General features: G+C 44.8%; 1 protein-coding gene across 1 annotated transcript in view; it reads right to left on the bottom strand.

Annotated features, from left to right (window-relative positions):
• LOC106577615 (adhesion G protein-coupled receptor A3-like) overlaps positions 1–17,774 on the bottom strand; it is a 58,700-nt gene that overhangs the window by 18,878 nt on the left and 22,048 nt on the right. The window contains exons 2-10 of the mRNA XM_014155829.2: positions 16,047–16,118; positions 9,540–9,611; positions 4,964–5,035; positions 4,463–4,534; positions 3,865–4,025; positions 2,826–3,039; positions 2,230–2,394; positions 1,093–1,294; positions 634–783 (exon numbers count right to left, since the gene is read on the bottom strand). Coding sequence (XP_014011304.2) covers positions 634–783; positions 1,093–1,294; positions 2,230–2,394; positions 2,826–3,039; positions 3,865–4,025; positions 4,463–4,534; positions 4,964–5,035; positions 9,540–9,611; positions 16,047–16,118 — 1,180 coding nt within the window. The remainder of the gene's footprint in view (positions 1–633; positions 784–1,092; positions 1,295–2,229; positions 2,395–2,825; positions 3,040–3,864; positions 4,026–4,462; positions 4,535–4,963; positions 5,036–9,539; positions 9,612–16,046; positions 16,119–17,774) is intronic.

Here is a 17,774-nt window from a genome sequence, read left to right as displayed (position 1 = left end):
TGTTATTATCATCACTGTGGTTCCTCTCAGCGCTCCTTCCATGAGTGCTGACTGAGGACCGCAGGTCTCAACCAGGTGTGACATTGAAAGCCCTCTCTAATGAGCTCAAACTGCCAGGTGCGCCACTGAATGCCCTTCCAATGGAAACCCAACAGGCAAAGAAACCTGACCCGGCCTTGCTCTGCAATCCCCCACAGGAAACATCCCTCATTCCAGATCCTATCTTATCCGCTCTCATTCCGATTCCTCTGGATTTAAACAGGACAGGGTTGCCTTGTGTCAACTACGAGGAACGTAGTGATAAAGTCAAGGGAAGACGCCCCAAATATCAGCAGTAATATGGAAAGGCCTACAGTAAGTTGTATATTCACACTGTCACTTGCACTCAGAAGCAATGTGGCGGCATTCACCTGAACACAGTGAACACACACTGACAAACTATTATCTACAGTAGCTCGACTTAAAGTGACCCCATTTCTTCTCATTACACCTATGCCTGAAGGTTCACCTCATCGTGCATGGTGTTCCTATCCTCTGTTTGTGCGTCTGTGTGTCTTTATATGCAAGTGCGTGCATCTTATTCACGCCTAAATGAGACGCAAGGTGGGACTGTGAGATGGAAGCGGGACTCACCTCCTTGTATTTCTCGGCAAACTTGCCAAACTTCTCGATCATCTCGGCCACGAAGATGACGTCCATCTTATCGGAGAAGTTGGCGGCTTCAATTGTGTAGACGAGCAGCTGGCGGGCCGTGATCACTGCGTTGGTCATGTTCAGAGGCATCTAGAAGACACAGACAGACAGACAGACAGACAGACAGACAGACAGACAGACAGACAGACAGACAGACAGACAGACAGATTTAGGGAGAAAGCATCAAGAAGGAATTTGAGTGTCGGAGGGGATAAATAATAAAAACACTGTCAGAAGAAAGAGATGAAAATAACAGACCAAGAGTAAAGACTTGAAAGATGAAAACAAAGGAAGATGAGGAAAAAGACTAAGCTATAGAAAGAGAACGATGGAGGTAGAGAGACAACACAGACAGACACAGAGGGCAAATCAAACATGAGCAGATAGTGCCATGGTCACCTGGTTGATGATGTAGAGGATGCGGGTGACGTCCTTCTGGTACTGGCAGCGGGAGTAGTTGTCCTCGGCCCACAGTCCCCCGCGGTCACAGCGCCGCCATGCCCGCAGCTCATCACCCACCGAGCCCGAGTAGATTCCCGCGCCCGACGCCAGCTTGTTACAGGGCACGTAGGCTGTGATGCCCGCCAGGGTACGAGGCCATCTGAGAGGATGGGGAGGGTGAGAGGAAGAGACAGAGAGGGGGAGAAAGAGAGAGAAAGAAAGAGAGGGGGGAGAGAGATGGAGGGAAGAGAGAGACAGATGGAGGAGAGAGAGAGACAGACGGAGGGGAGAGAGAGAGGAGAGACAGAGGAGAGAAAGAGAGAGAGAGAGAGACACACACAGAGAGAGAATTTGTTCAGATAGTAAAATGCCAGAATCCCCCTAAGATTGATGAAGTGCTTAATAGATGTGCCAGGTTGACGTTTATTGTCACGAGTCTTCCTCCCAGCAAACCGGTTAAAGAGCGAGAGAGAGTTAGTAACGAAAAGGAAGGGTGGGTATGTCTGAGTGCGGTTAGCATGAGTCACGTGGTGTGTTCCAGGAACATCATGTGATTATCTAGCCACAGCAGCTGCCACTTACTGGTGCTCAACATCATCATCTAAAACTGTGGAAAGCTTTTATTCCAGCCCTGTTCTACGAGTCACTCAATGGATTAGACGCTTTTAAGACAATTACAATTTTACAAATTGAAAATATTCAGCAATCAAAACGAGCATTTCTTATAAGGACAAGTTCATGTTAGTCCTTGACTGGTTCAGTCAGTTTTCTTCCATTTGGTGCCTAGTGAATACGACCTAGATATTACTACAATTAAAAGTCTGATATTCAGCCACTAGGAGGTGCCACAGAGCCGAGCGTGTTCCACAAACAACTGGCGCACTTAAACAGCCTAAACAAGTCCATTCAAATGACACAAGTCAGTACATACATACCTGCTTACATAAAACAATAGATGAGATTAAACCGCATGGCGGAGATTAGATTAAACCAATAGATGAATAAAAGTACAACATTTACCTAAAAACATTTATCTGACAGATTACTGACTGACATCAACCTAGTCTGTGACAATGAACATATCCCCCCGCTCACCTGAAGTCTCCCTTGTTGTTGGACACCCTGTCGGGCGGGCAGTACTTGGCAGAGCTCTCCAGAACCACAATGTGGACGGTACGTGTGGTGTTCCCACGGCTGGTCCTGACGCGACACTCCCAGTTTCCCGTAGAGCCAGGCTGGATGTTGGAGATGGTCAACACACTGATAGAACAGAGGGGGGACAACAGTGACATAATAATATATGACTGCCAAACAGTAGCTATTTTCAACCATGATTGCTGACGGGTGCCATTTGCATCAAATTAAAGTTTAAAAAAAGGTAACGTTCATTGCCATTTCTGGCTTTGGCCTTTTACTGTAACATAGGAGTCATGCACAGGATTTCCTCAGGGCTGACCGCATTGCTTTTTTACAAATGCATATACTGTGGTTTCATACACTGCCGTGCTAAAGAGGCCGCTTCAACTTCACGGTATCAATCAAATTTAGTTTACGCTGCCCTTCCCCCCCCCCAACATCATTTGTCACAAAGTGCAAACAGCAGCACAGTGAGCAGATAGCAGAAGCACAGTGGCAAGAAGAAACTCCCTGGAAGGAGGAAACAGACAGGAAGCAGATGGTCTTCATCTTACCTGGCGATGAGGGAGCAGTTCTGCACCATGCTCTTCTCGATGAAGATGCCCTGGGCTGCGTCGGGTTCCACCATGCGGCCGTCCTGGTACCACAGTACCTGCATGTCCTCCGCCACGAACGAGGCCTGGCACTGGAACGGCAGGCTGTCGCCCTGGAACACCACCTGATGCTGGGATGGCGTCAGTTGGAAGGAGGGCAGCTCCAGGGGTGCGTCTGGGGAGGACAGGGTTACATTTAGGGCATTTGTTTCAGGTGTGTTTTATTTTAGAGTTTGGGCTTTTTTTACTTCGTGATGTGTGTGTGTGTGTGTGTGTGTGTGTGTGTGTGTGTGTGTACACAAGACCTGAGTAGGATGGGGTTAATTCAATGCATTTCAACACAACTTCATTCATCTCCTGCTGGGATCCCCTCAATAGTCAAATGTTGGTCCTATTCATCACTCAGGTCATGTGTGTCTACTTGTGAAAGCTGTGCCACGTATTTCCTAACCCGTGCAGTGGAGAGTGCCAAACTGATAAGACAGGGCAAGCACAAACAAACGCTGCACTGCTCCGTACTGCTGGCCCTTTCCTTATCGCCTGTGCCATTGGACAACTCCCATTCCCAAAAATACCAGCAACACCAAACAGACTACGGAGCCAAACTCACCACTATGGACTGGGGAGAGAGAGGTTTTACGTACATCTATACTGTATATCTGTCCTGTCTGAGAATGCGTCTTGGGAGGGCAGCGTGCCAAAGACTGCTTGTGGGAGTGTGTTCATCAAGAGTTAGCCTCTTACTGGGTGCGCTGGTTTGAGCAAGGTGATGTATGGTGTAGTGGAGTAGCATGTGTGTGTGTTGGTGACTGTGTTCTGACAAAACTTAGGTTTGATGAAGGTGAGTGAGTGTGTGTGCGCGCACACACACACACGTGTATTGGCGCGTGCCTGTGTCTAGTGTTCTCTCTGTGTGTGTACGTACGTGGCGCTTAAGGGCTGATGACTAAGTGTAGGACCAAATGTATGTGTGTCTGAGTGTGTATGTGTGTATCCTTACCACAGGTGAACAGTTCAGGCTTGGTGGAGGTGATGAGCTGGCCCTGCAGGGAGCGGGGGTAGGAGCAGCTGGTGTCCTTCACCCCCACGTTGTTGTCATTGATCCAGTGCAGCAGCCACAGCAGGTTGCAGTCGCACAGCAGGTACGGCGTCTGGAACTCCCTGAGGTAACATGGAGACAGACACAGAGTTAAAGGGGCAGTTCAACACTCCCGATGACATCGTAGAGAGTCATTTTCTTATCTTTTTGACTACAGAACATATTAAATCACCGTTTTACACATCTGTAGAGATAATAAATATGAGGTTAAAAAGTGGTAAAAGTGCCCCTTTAAGTTTCATTTCCAGTCAAAAGTGCTAGCCCTATGAAGCAGTCTGGAAACAGAGGTTGAGGGTTTTGGCAGAACCATTTGATTGTATGTTTTGTAATGTGTTTGTAGAACCTTGAGTTGCCAACTGGGAAATGAAAGTTACAGATTCCACTTTTAAGTGGCTGCCTGAAGAATGGTGTAGCGGAAATAGCCCAGTAAAAACACCGTAAACTGCTACAGAAATGCAAGGGATAGCGTTTCTTTCCGTAAAACCTAAATCATACTTACAATGTCTTCAACGACACCAAGCTGTCGAACGTCCCTTGGGCTAGCGATGAAAACATATTTCCTGAAAGGTTTCTGAAAAGACAAGACAAAGGCTATCAATCACCTTTAACAAATTCATTAAAATATGCCAACCTGTCACATCACACCATCAGGACCCAAACACAACCTGGCATTGGTTACTCTACTGAGATGTCCAGGAATATCTTAATCCTCACCTTTGTATTGTGGGAAGAGGACATGGAATACTGTTTTGCAGCTGTTGCACTGAAACTCGTGGGGGAACCCTGGGTAATATGCTAATATCTCAGCACCTGGCTGCCACCATTTTCTGGTGTTCTAAGAAGGGCAAATACTATTGGGGCGCTGGAGCCAAATATGTAACTTTCCCGTGAATGTACTTATCAAGGACCTATGGCGATATTTTGAAAGTCATTTTTTTAAGATGGATAGAGAAAAAAAGTGAACAGTTTTCAAAGCAAATCGAAAATAACTATTACTTACAGTCGAACCAGACTTATGAGGCCCTTGAATATGTCCACGTTGAGGCAGCCAATGCGGTTGTTGGACAGGTCTCTGTAGAAAGCCAAACCAATGGAGACTCTGGTTATATTCTGTCCTGATTTGCTCATGTCAAACAGCAGCAATATTTTTTGAAACATCATAGGCCATCGCAAATTGTACAAACATGAAATGCATACGACTGTAGTTAATTGACATCATGTGGTGACTCAGTGAATTCTAATAAATCTACGTTTTAGGTCAACAAATCAAAACCGGAGAAAACTGTCAACTAGACTGGTGTTGTCGTTCCCTGAGAGACAGGTTGGGGCAGAGGCAGGGATAAAAAAATAAAAAAATTCAGGTGTCAGTTGTACAACTTTTCAAGGTGATTTGAGATGTCTGTGTTCACCCAGAGGGGGTTTCCACATCAAAGCTTGTGTAACACACTAAACTAGTCGTGATTAACCTCTTATGATGCATGTCATACACATCAAAGTGTGTCTTTTTCGCCAGGACGTCAGGTAGCATTATCTATTGCCCGGAGGTCCTTTGTAAAGAGACCATGTTTGGGCAAAGATCTTTCTTTGACAACATATGATTTTGTTTAACTCAGATACAGTAGGTCAAACTAGAAGAAATGAGGTAGGCAGGGAATTCGAAACAGCCATTCCAAAAACATGCCCCCATGTTTAAAAGTAACGCTGTGGGTGTATAAAAAAAAAAATCTAGGTTGTGGGTGTTTATGCAAGCAGTTACAGCTGGATAAAATAGCATCTGCTTAATGACTCAAACGTAAACCAATGACTAAAGTGTAACACCAGTACATGTTACGAGCATGATAGTGTAGATGACATCCGTACGATGGCATCGTCCATATAAGGTTAACCCACATTTACAGTATCAAGGTCTCACAATGCAATACAAACCCTAACCCAAGGCCCAATGCCAGGGCAGCATCATTGCTACAACCCTAACCCAAGGTCTAATGCCAGGGCAGCATCATTGCTACAACCCTAACCCAAGGTCTAATGCCAGGGCAGCATCATTGCTACAACCCTAACCCAAGGCTCAATGCCAGGGCAGCATCATTGCTACAACCCTAACCCAAGGCTCAATGCCAGGGCAGCATCATTGCTACAACCCTAACCCAAGGCTCAATGCCAGGGCAGCATCATTGCTACAACCCTAACCCAAGGCTCAATGCCAGGGCAGCATCATTGCTACAACCCTAACCCAAGGCTCAATGCCAGGGCAGCATCATTGCTACAACCCTAACCCAAGGCCCAATGCCAGGGCAGCAGTATTGCACTAGCAAACATCACAGCACTAGCAACACTTTTTTTCAAATAATTGTGGAGCGCATCACGTAAACATCCTGGTGTTGGTCTAATTATTGTTGTGGTTCCTAGGGAGGGTGGCAGCTGGGGAATTTACTGTGTGAGGTGGTTAGTTCCGCCTGCCCCGGAACACGGAAAAACCTTTCGAGGGCTGCCAAGAAGTCGTGCTGGCATCCTGTGTCTGAGGAGGATCACCTAGTGGGGGGGGGGGGGTACTTCCTTAGCTAAAGGGATAAACTCCTGTCCTGCCAGTGCTGCCATGCCATATCACTAGACATGGTGCAGTGCTCTCGCAGTTGGGAAAATGTTGTGTGATGTCAAAGCAGCCCACATAAGGAGGAAACCATCTGCTATGCCTCTCACAAATGACATCGTTGTTGCTTGTGTCATCATCAGCAATGATCATAGCAACATCATGTCCAATGATTGGTTTTACAGTACTTCAAATCATAAAACCTGTCCATGACCTTGTAGTCTGTCCATGAAAGTAGCAGCAGAGCTCAACATTACAGCCAGGCAGACCCAGAGCAAGCTGTCTTTTGTGATATGAGCAGATGTTAAAATAGCCTGGTGTGTAAGTAACAAGGCAGGGTCAGTGACTGTTCAGCTGTTGGTGGAATGTTGCGGCTGCTAGATGGTAAGGCCCTGGAGAGGCCAGTACGGAAGAGGAGGGGTTATAGGGTGAAGTTTCCCCTAGACGCTCATCTTTGGTCAGTTTTGCATTTTCCCCACTATGGGTTAATATCAGGGTTGGGGGAGGGGAAGTTGATCCTACATCTGTACCTAGGGGAAACTTCACCCCGGAGTGACTTGAATGGGTGGCACTAAAACGCATCCAGTGACTCATGCAGCACAAACGAGCATTGTTATTTCATAGGTGTCATGTGACTATATTGCCAACCTATGCATTTTGCTGAATGCAGATCATATGTCGACACAGCACTGAGTCTACTACTTGCTCCTCACCAGGACCTTGACTAGATGTATCAGGTGTTGCAACAGGGTTGGAACTAGCCTTCCTTGGGGCTCTCTCCTCCCAGGCTCTCTACTCCCCCACCTCTAGCCAGCCCGCCCCTAACAGCTGAGACCAGGCACCGTCTGACTGACACCAGATCAGACGTTTGTCCCGTGAAGAGTCCAGGCGCCAACCTAAAAGCAAAGCTAAGCTACCCTGCCAACGTTGTGGTTGTGTTAGCTCTGCTTTTTATTTACTACAGTGGGAGTGGATCAGTTGCATATCTGTTGTGCTGTTAGAGCCCTGGTTTGACTTTTAAAAAATTTGATAGTATTTAACCTTTATTTAACTAGGCAAGTCAGTTAAGAACAAATTCTTATTTACAATGACGGCCTACCCCGGGCCAAACACGGACGACGCTGGGCTAATTGTGCGTCACCCTATGGGACTCCCAATCACGGCCGGTTGTGATACAGCCTGAAATCGAACCAGGGTCTGTAGTGACGCCTCTAGCACTGAGATGCAGTGCCTTAGACCGCTGTGCCACTCGGGAGCCAATCAATAGGCTACAACATTTCCTAACAAGGTACACTAGAATGGAAAGAGGACTTTGACCTCTCATTTGATTAAAAATGATGATAATGAAAGGGGTGAAGTACTGCATTGTAGCGTGCATTGAACATGTCTGTTTCTTCATGAGAACATGTCAAGTCTGACTTCCCTCTCCTCTCGCTGACAAGATGGGTAAAAAAGGCAGGCAGCTTTGGTTTGGCCTAGCCGCTAGCGAGTGGCATGTCTCAAAAACAAGCAATAATCTAATTAGGGTCTTTGGAAAGAGGTATAAGGACAGATGGGAACAACTTAAGATTGGCTGAGGCTGTGTGAGAGAGAGAGAGAGAGAGAGAGAGAGAGAGAGAGAGAGAGAGAGAGAGAGAGAGAGCGAGCACTGCAAGTCTTTGTCAGGAGCCTTTGCTACCGACTGCATTACAAGAGAGGGAGCGTGTATTCTCATGTCCTCCGTGTCAATTAAGTCTATCACCTTTTTCCAGAAGCCCAGCAGAGGGCTGGTGAGAGGGGTAGAAGTTCAAGACTTTTTACCTCAGCTACTCTTTTCGCACTTTCGTTAGCTGTGGAATAGGTTGAAGTGTAAGAGATATATTGGAGACGCAGCCAGTCACTAGTCAAATGCATGATTTAACGACCTGACAAGCTGTCTGAAATATATTTCCACTGCCAAACATGTTCATTTTGTGAAAAGACTGTTGTGTCGTTCTGAACAGAAACGCATTAAATTGATGAATTTACACCAATGGATATACAGTGTTTCTGATCAATTAATTTCATTCTGACCCAACGTTGGCATTGTTATATAGGCCCATTCAAGATGAAATAGCTGTTGGCTGAATGATATAGGTTAGACAAGGGAAATACAGCTATAGGTTTAGAGAATATAGTTATACTGCTGTTTGTAAAATGGCCGCGGCTTGACAAGGGGAAATGAAGCTCTGTCCAAGCCAAGGAGATGACAACCTTCCCGTCTCACTCACTGCTCTGCACCAGCAGCCAAACTCTAGTTTATGTTGGCAAGGTCCGGCCAGTGTGAGATGACAATACACACGCACTCATACAGGCGCACACTCATGCTCACACACACACACACACACACACACACACACACACACACACACACACACACACACAAACACAGTCTTACACTCTCTCTCCCTAACACACACACACACACCCAAGCACACACCCATCCCCCTTTTCCCTGTATGTGTGAAAGTAGATAGGGCTTCATGCAGTCTCGAGCAGTCCCTGGCAAGGGCCCAAGTGGACTGGAGAACTGAATAGAAAGCTGCTTTACAGCGGTTGCTTATAGACTGGATACACTAGAGACGGAGAGTTGGCATTAGCCTCTATACCAGATACGACAGATAGGGCCAACATGGGTCAACAGTATTGATGAAACCTGACAAAAACCTATCGGTCAAAGTGTTGCGACGTGCGAACATATACAACAGTGTGTAGGTATTTCTCTTATCATCATACCCATCTCTTTCTCTTCTCTAACAGTATTGGAAATGGTGCGAATTGGATTCTGTGAAAGAAATCTGACGTTGAGCAAAAGAACTTGGTATAGACACAGGTTTGAAACCGTGCGGCCCATCACTCTTGCTGGCTGCCGTCCAAGAGCTACACATTATAGCGTCTGCCAAGACATTGACAAATGTTATTAAAATGAAAATGATTTAATGCTGATGGTAATACTGATAACGCTCACAGTCTTTTGAGTGCGAGCAGTCCAAGAAAAACCCCCGGTTCGATACGGCTGATGATGTTGTTCCGCATGTCCCTGTGAAAGACAAAAAGAGGGTAAGCCACAAGAAATTAAAGACAAACTAAACATCAAGTACACAACAATTAATACTTGTAGTCTTGTTCGTGTCATAATGCAATCAGATATTACGACTACTTGCAACCGACTTCAGTAGAAATGAGTAAAAATCATATTCAACCTATCTTATAACAAACATTAGAAAGGGTTGATTCATATTCCCTGATTGACTGCTCAAATAAATAGGGCTACTGTTAATATAAGTGCTTTGTACAATCAGGGACCACATGAGGGCAAAGAGACTAAAGGTGTCCGCATCTTTCCCAGCTGAAACAGTTCGGAAGAGTTTGTGCGTTTTTGTTAGTTTTGGACTTCAGTTAGCGTTTTTCAGCTATTTTTTTCTTCCAGAGTCAAGCCGTCTACATCCCTTCGTCTGCGATTGGTCAACAGCAGGGATTCTTCAATAAAGTCTGTTGCCGTCATTCAACGAAAGATAACTCGTTTTGATGAAGAAAAAAAATCATTGAGAAATACTGCACCAAACATCTTCTTTAGACGTATAATTGTGCTACTAAGATCTGAACTGAAGTATGCTAACGCCTTAAGGCCTTCACCCAAGAGCCAGCTTTAAGCTAAAGATTCAGAAGAATGCATTGACTGAAATCCCACTGCTGCTCACCCCATTAACCCCTGGTTCTATGGTACTTTGTTACAGGATAACCACATGGCTAACAATCCTCCCATATCCCGTAGGACTCTCACCCACTCAAAACACCTGTGGCTAGGGCACGAGACCCCCCCCCCTCCCCGCATCAATCAGGCCTCCTCAGCACAATCGCTGACAGCCGTGGGTCCCCACACACTAAGGACCCCGCCACGCTTCGTCCTGGACCAAGTTCAAAGGCTGCGCGGTCACAGATACCTGCTAGCTCCTAGCGCTCACCCGCGCCGCCGAGTCACTCATTACGATCCATGTTTCAAAAGATCTCGCGGGTCACCACCTGAGCCCCCACACAAAGGCCGCTGGGTAACTGTGACTGGGCTGTTTGATGTTGAGGAGCTGTCATCTGGTTGGAGGGGGATGGTGGAGGGGATTGGGAGGCAGGGCTACACATGGATCATAGGAGTCTATTGCTTTTGATGTGAACTGGCAGAATTGGCTTTCCTGTAGAGGGGTGTTGAAAGAAAAATGGAAAAGGGGGAGGACGAAAAAAATAATTCCCTTTGAAATGCAAGGCACAAATAGAGCACAGAGTGCCTTCAACCACCTGCAAGAGGCTAGGAAGTGAGGATCTTTGTACTTGCTTCGTGCCGAAATTGTACTTTTTCCCGACTCATTTCTCTATAGCCAATTCTGTTCTCCCCTCTAAAAACCTTCCAACAGTTTCACTTTGAAATGCTGGTGTTGCCATCCCCAACCCTAGCTGTGGTTTTAAACCAACTGTTTGATGTTGCTGACCATAGTAAATCAACAGAGAGGGTAGTGGTAGAATAGCAGTTCAGGCTCTGGGGGAGGGTGTTCAACAAGCAAAAGGTGGGTTTTACATTTATCCATGTCTTGATCAGGCTTAATCGTGCCATGGTGGGGCCGGTGCCAGTCAAATGGCCGGTGTCAAAACATCAGTGGGGGCAGTTTAGCACCAAAGCCAATCCCAATCTAATGAGCCTTTCATTTCCTCAAAGAGTAGTGTTGGAATGCTGGCAAAGGGTGAAACAGTCCAACAATTGTTCTGGACTCGTTTCGAATTGCCTTTCCTAAGTTCGTTCAATGGTTTTCCAAAAAAATGACAGCTTGAAGTGATCAGTTCTGGGCTTCTTGGAAGGGGGTAAAGAATGGTCTTTGTTTGGTGGATTACTTGAGGCGAGTCACTGAAAGGTACCGTTTCCAATCTGTTTGCAATTCAACGGAGTGTGTCAGTTGTTTAAAGATGGAATTTGCATTAGGGGAAACAGCGCCAATGGTCGCCCCCACCTCCTTTGTTATTGTTTGAACAAGGTGAGGAGCGTCACAGTGTGGTAAAGAAGATTTGCAGTACACATTCTTCTGTTCTATCGCGAGTCCAGTATTCGTTGTTGGAAGTAACTTCTTTGTTGTTGTAATATCCCTAACGGACATAGCCGTTTCACCATTACGGATTCCAGCTTTAAGAAGCTGGTTGATCTATATTTTCGATTCATTGACGCTTGGGTGAAGTGCAATCTGCAGTACCTCACTGTCAAGTCGTCACTGCTATCACTAAGATACAATTTGAGGGGTGGCATCGACGTATTGCAAAGTAAAATCTTACAAACCCAACACTACCACCTTTGGATCTGCAATCTACTGGCAGAAATAGGAGTAAAAGTGCAGAATATAAAACCCTTTGAAGTTTCCTTTTTAGAGAAGCTTGTGGATAACATGAGGGAGGAGTTGGGTTAATGGTGGGGGTTGCATTTGGAGGTACACCGTGCACAACCTATCCCAACTCCCCCTCAAATTCTACAGTCTCTTTGCAAGAACACACTAGGCCTGCTTGCCATGCTAAAATGGAAATTACTGGATAATGGAGTCTGAATTAATTTACCTCAGAGTGCTTTAGGGGGTTCCAGAATTATCCTCGTGTTCAGTCTAGTTTAAACTTAAGATTATGAGAAGCCTATGCAGCCATTTTGGAAAGGTGTAGAAACATAGCCAAATGAGCTGTTCAATATAAGAACACGGTAGCTACTGACAAACATTATGACCTTGTCATTCAGAAGGTGGAAAAGAAAGTCTCTTCAATTTCCATTTGTCACAAGCAATATTAAAGCCAGATTGTCTCTTTGGCAGGTTTCTAAAAATATACTCTACCAAATCTGTCACAAGGCTGCATTTTCAAGATGAACATTCATGTTGCAACGAAGAGAAATTGCCGATGTTAAACAAGGCTGTCTGCTGAAACAAAATGATGGATGATTCCTTGTTAGCGGATCACAAGATCACACGCGTCGATCAAATAAGGCTTCTCTCAACTTTGAGATTTTTCACTCCACCTCAGTCCGGTTAAGTGAGAAACACAAATGTCTCACCCCATAATATACTTTTTTCTGTAATTGCTTTGTTATCTTATGCAATGTTGAGAACCTACAGTCACACAATATGTACAGTTCTCTTACATGAATACAGTTCCAGACTAGCATTCCTCATAGACGGTTATTCCCCATAATAATGCTTCCTCTTGAAACTCAATACCTCTCCAGTCTTTCCAAATAACAAGAGATTAGTCCTGCTTCATTCGTAATAACCCTTCGCTCTGCATTGAATTTGTGGCAGCTTTGAGAGAGAATAACCGTGCAACAGGGGCTAGCTTGGGTTCATATTACTGTGTAGGAGGGCAATAATGGGGATTCAGTGGGCCTCATCTCCATGCTAGGACACCTTTGGCCCTAACAAAACACTGCCGTCGCCACAGTTACCCTGCCATTTCACGGCTGGGGCTGGAAAGGGCTAATCAATTTACCCCCTGCCTGCCACTCACAATCAGCTCCAATCACAGAGCGCACCACTGCACACAGACAGACTTACCCAAGCAGAGAATCCCTATTTTTGTTGGCTGTGATCTGGGAAAGGAGGGAAGGAAGGAAGCAGGGGAGGAAGGAATGAGGCAGGGGCGGAAGGAGGGAGGGAAGCAGGGGAGGAAGGAAGGATGACAGAGCTCGTCACTGCATGCAAACAGACCAGGGCACAGAATTTTTATTTTTTGTTGTCGACTGTAGTCAGAAGAGAGAGAGGAGGGAGTTGGAGGGAAGAAAATCAGGGGCCACTTCAGCATGCAACCGGGCTGGCTTTGTGTGTGTGTGTGAATCATTCTGCCGACACCTCTGGTCTTGGCTTCATTAGAATGACAAAGCAAAGAGCTTCTCTGGATGAGGGAGTGGGATGAAAGCGGGTTGGAGAGGAGGGAAAGCACAATGGGAGCTGCTTTGAGGTACATGTGCCACTGGCTGCACACTTCTTCCACACAGAGAATTAACTCGCCAGCCAAAGCGACTGGCCCTACACTATGCATTAAGATGAAGCAAAGAGCATTACAGGCTTCCTCAGCGTGGGGGATCAAAGAAGCTTACATTCACCGTCAGAAAGAACTCCAGTTTATCTTATGGCAGGGCTGCCCAACCCACTTCCTGGAGATCTACCGTCCTGTGGGTTTTCAGTCCAACCCTAATTTAACACCTGATTCTACTAATTAGCTGCTCAACAAGACCTTAACTAGCTGAATCAGATATGCTAAATTAGGGTTGGACTGAAAACCTACAGGACAGTAGATCTCCAGGAAGAGGGCTGGGCAGCCCTGTCTTACGGCCTTCCACTCCGAAATTCTAAAATCTGACCCATTTATAAAAACCAGGAAGGAAGCTCGCCCCAAATAATCTGGGAGCGGATGTCTTATTAATACGCCAAGGTAGTCGGGGTGAGGTCAGGCATTTGGCTGGTCCAAGCATAACTCAAAACAACTACAGTGTACGACATGCATACTTTGCAGTGCAGTGATATTCTAAAGCAAATCAATGCCTAGGTACATCCCTGGCCATGACCCCACTCTCCAAGGGTGTCTCAGGGGGAGTTGGGACATTTCCATTTCACACTCGTACAGGTTACCCACTTGTACATGCAGTGAAACAGGACAAATATAGGCACCCCCTATTTGACCTTTGATGTCATTCGGGGTCTTCTCATTGGTTCAAGATGCATCAGCATGGATCTACTAGTCAATAGCATCATAACATATTCAGATGAGGGATAGGTATGGCGGGGGTGAAAGACGTACGGAGGGTAAACAGGCTAACAGACTGGAGCTAAACATGTAGCCTCACACACTGAGAGGAACCTCAGGATTCCCAAGTGGGAATGTTTACTAGGTAGAACTCAAACTTCCACTGAGCACGGCTACATGCACACAATAATGTGATTATTGTGGACAGACAGGTTAATATAATAGTTTGTTTAAATGTTTACATGCTATGCAATAAGAACGATTTCCCGAATAATCCTGTTTATATGGACACAACTGAAATCAGGCTACTGATGGGACTTTTAATAAATGCAGAAAATCACCAATCAGAATAAAACAGTCTACCACAGTGACCATGTTATTCTTGGGAATACTTTTTGACATATAAAGTTTGTATGTGAAAACTATTTATAAGGATGCATACTCAATTCACTCACACATAAGAGGGAGGCTTGCGCTACCCGGTGCTGGCACATGCGCAGATCAAATACACTGCTGGAACGCTGATTAAGCAGTTTACATGTCCTAATCATTTGAAAGATTGCTCAGAAATCCAGGTGTTTTAATCGGCGTATGCTTACTTCGATTATGACCGTACGCCGATTAAGATAAGCAGAGTAAGGTGTTTTACGTGACTAATGCCATACTTGACCTTCTGCCATAATTAGTTTCATATTCAATTATTAGTGTGCATGTAAACGTACTGTGACCCAACATTAGAGGATACGTTTGTTCTACTCAACCCTCAACCGCCTGGCTATGGTTTCTAGACCAATACCAGATCGCTAACTGCGGCCAAAAAAAGTTTCACATACCTCCCACAGAGACTCCCGTACCTTTTAACAAGACCTTGGAAAATATTCCCTTAAAATTCCCCATTGATGCGGTCATCGGTTATTGTAGCCTTGGGTAAAAACATGGCTATTAATGGTCTGGTTATTTTATCTGCATGAAGCCATTGCGGAGCAATAAATCATCAGAGGTCCATAACACACGGGCCGAGAGCATTTCCTCTGAGTCTCGGGGGAAACCGCGGCCGATAGGATTCCAAAACAAGACTCTGCGCTGTGGCAGGAACAACGAATTTCCGCGTGCTCACTCAATCGTTCCGACGCATATTCAATATTGACAGAGCAGAGTAGACCACCTCAATAAATGTCTTCGCTGCCAATTGACACGGAGGCAGAGAAAGTACAATAGGCCTAATCCTCTCTGTATTGCTCCCCTCTAGCTTTCGCTCTTACTCTCTGCCTCATTTATCTTAAAAAAAGTAATTGTTCTCATTCTAACACTCATAGTTTATTGCATAATGTTTACTCCCCTTACAAACACTAGATATTGTTCTGAAATGAAACACTAAGAAATATCTGGTGTGTGAAACAAGCTCGGATTGGATTCTGTCATAACTGCCCCTAGAAAAGCTTAACAAGCCTGTAATAAATAAAGCACATTCCTGTCTAACATAGCACTTCCCTAAGCTTTACTATGCAATATATAGTACGAGTAATGGGTTTGGTTTAGGACTCACCTCACACATTATACTGAAAGGAAGCTGTCTTGTCAAAGAGTATGTGTAAAGTGAAACGTGATTCTAGATATTGATTGACACAAGATGAAAGGCATAAATTACACTTGGTATTCATTCTCCCATGGTCAGAGCTTTTAGGAAATATCAGAATATTATGAAAATGTTAAGACTCACAATCTTTCCAAAGTAGACAGCCCGATGAAAGATCCATTCTTCAGTTCCTGAATTTTGTTGTTGCTTAAAATCCTGAAGGAAAAAAAAGATGTGTCAATTTAATTTAAAGAATTCCTACAAATGTACAGCAGCTTTCAGCAGTAATTAGTATTAGCAGAATTTTAACTCAACTACATTTCACATACTAAAACGTGCTCATCACCTAACAAGAATGAGTCTACTTTGGACATTTGAAATTCCTTCGACACTGAAAAAAAGCCCAGCTCTAGTAATCCCATCCTATTGTACCTCAACCCTCCATTCATGGAATGTTCTCTAGCGCCAGAAAGAGGCCAGGGAAAAACAACTTTATCTTCTGCCCACCGTGGTCTTTCATGATGCTAAACTGGTAGCATGTGTCTCTACAGGGTACAATTCATCCAGGTTGGTGAGATGTGATAAAGTCGGTGGTTGCATACTTTCCGTCAACCCTCTTCCGCTTTGATGGTTAAAGGTATGATAATTTGATCCAAAGTGGCGGTGACTCACTTTGAGATTGTTTCCAAAATGCCACAAGAAGTCATTTGATGTAATGCTATATGCTTGATCGTAGACACCGGCAGTTCAGGTGTCTTGTCTTGACCTTCGATAATGATAGACGCATTGGCAACCAGGCATTATCTTTTTATAGGGGCTAGATCCACAAGTCACTGGTATTGCTAAATCTAGGTTCAGACTAGTCCTGGTCGGGGCAACAATGACTCAATGAAAGTATGCAGAATTTGTCTGAGAGAAATCTGATCTCTACATATGGTAAGATGCATCACCTCTATATACTATCAATCAGATAACAGAAAAAGCATTGTACAAAGTGCTTAAGTATTGTACTTATTGACCCCTTATGAATTTGAGAAAAGATGCTATCAGGTAATCAACTTTGTGAGTGCCAAATACATCACCAGGAGCATGCTGCCTGCCCTCCCGGACATTTACAGCACCCGGTGTCACAGGAAGGCTAAGAAGATCATCAAGGACCTCAGCCATGACCTGTTCACCCAGCTACAAGGCGGAGACCGTACAGGTGCATCAAAGCTGGGACCGAGAGACTGAAAAACAGCTTCTATCTCCAGGCCATCAGACTGTTAAATAGTCACCACTAGCCTGGCCTCCGCCCAGTACCCTGCCTTGAACCTTAGTCACTGTTACTAACTAGTTACCACCCAGTACTCTACTCTGCACCTTAGAGACTGTTGCCCTATGTATATAATCGTCAAAACAATGGTCACTTTAATAATGTTTGGATACAGCTTTACACATTTCATACACTACCATTCAAACGTTTGGGATCACTTAGAAATGTCCTTGTTTTTTAAATAAAAGCACATTTTTTTGTGGATTAAAATAACATCAAATTGATCGGAAATACAGTGTAGACATTGTTAATGTTGTAAATGACTATTGTAGCTGAAAATGGCTGATTTTAATGGTATATCTACATAGGCGTACAGAGGCCCATTATCAGCAACCATCACTCCTGTGTTCCAATGGCACGTTGTGTTAGCTAATCCAAGTTTATCATTTTAAAAAGGCTAATTGATCATTAGAAAACCCTTTTGCAATTATGTTAGCACAGCTGAAAACTGTTGTTTTGATTAAAGAAGCAATACAACTGGCCTTCTTTAGACTAGTTGAGTATCTGGAGCATCAGTATTTGTGGGTTCAATTACAGGCTCAAAATGGCCAGAAACA

This window comes from Salmo salar, chromosome ssa18 (assembly GCF_905237065.1).
Source record: "Salmo salar chromosome ssa18, Ssal_v3.1, whole genome shotgun sequence".
Classification (NCBI taxonomy): domain Eukaryota; kingdom Metazoa; phylum Chordata; class Actinopteri; order Salmoniformes; family Salmonidae; genus Salmo; species Salmo salar.
This window is presented reverse-complemented; position numbering and strand designations above follow the sequence as displayed.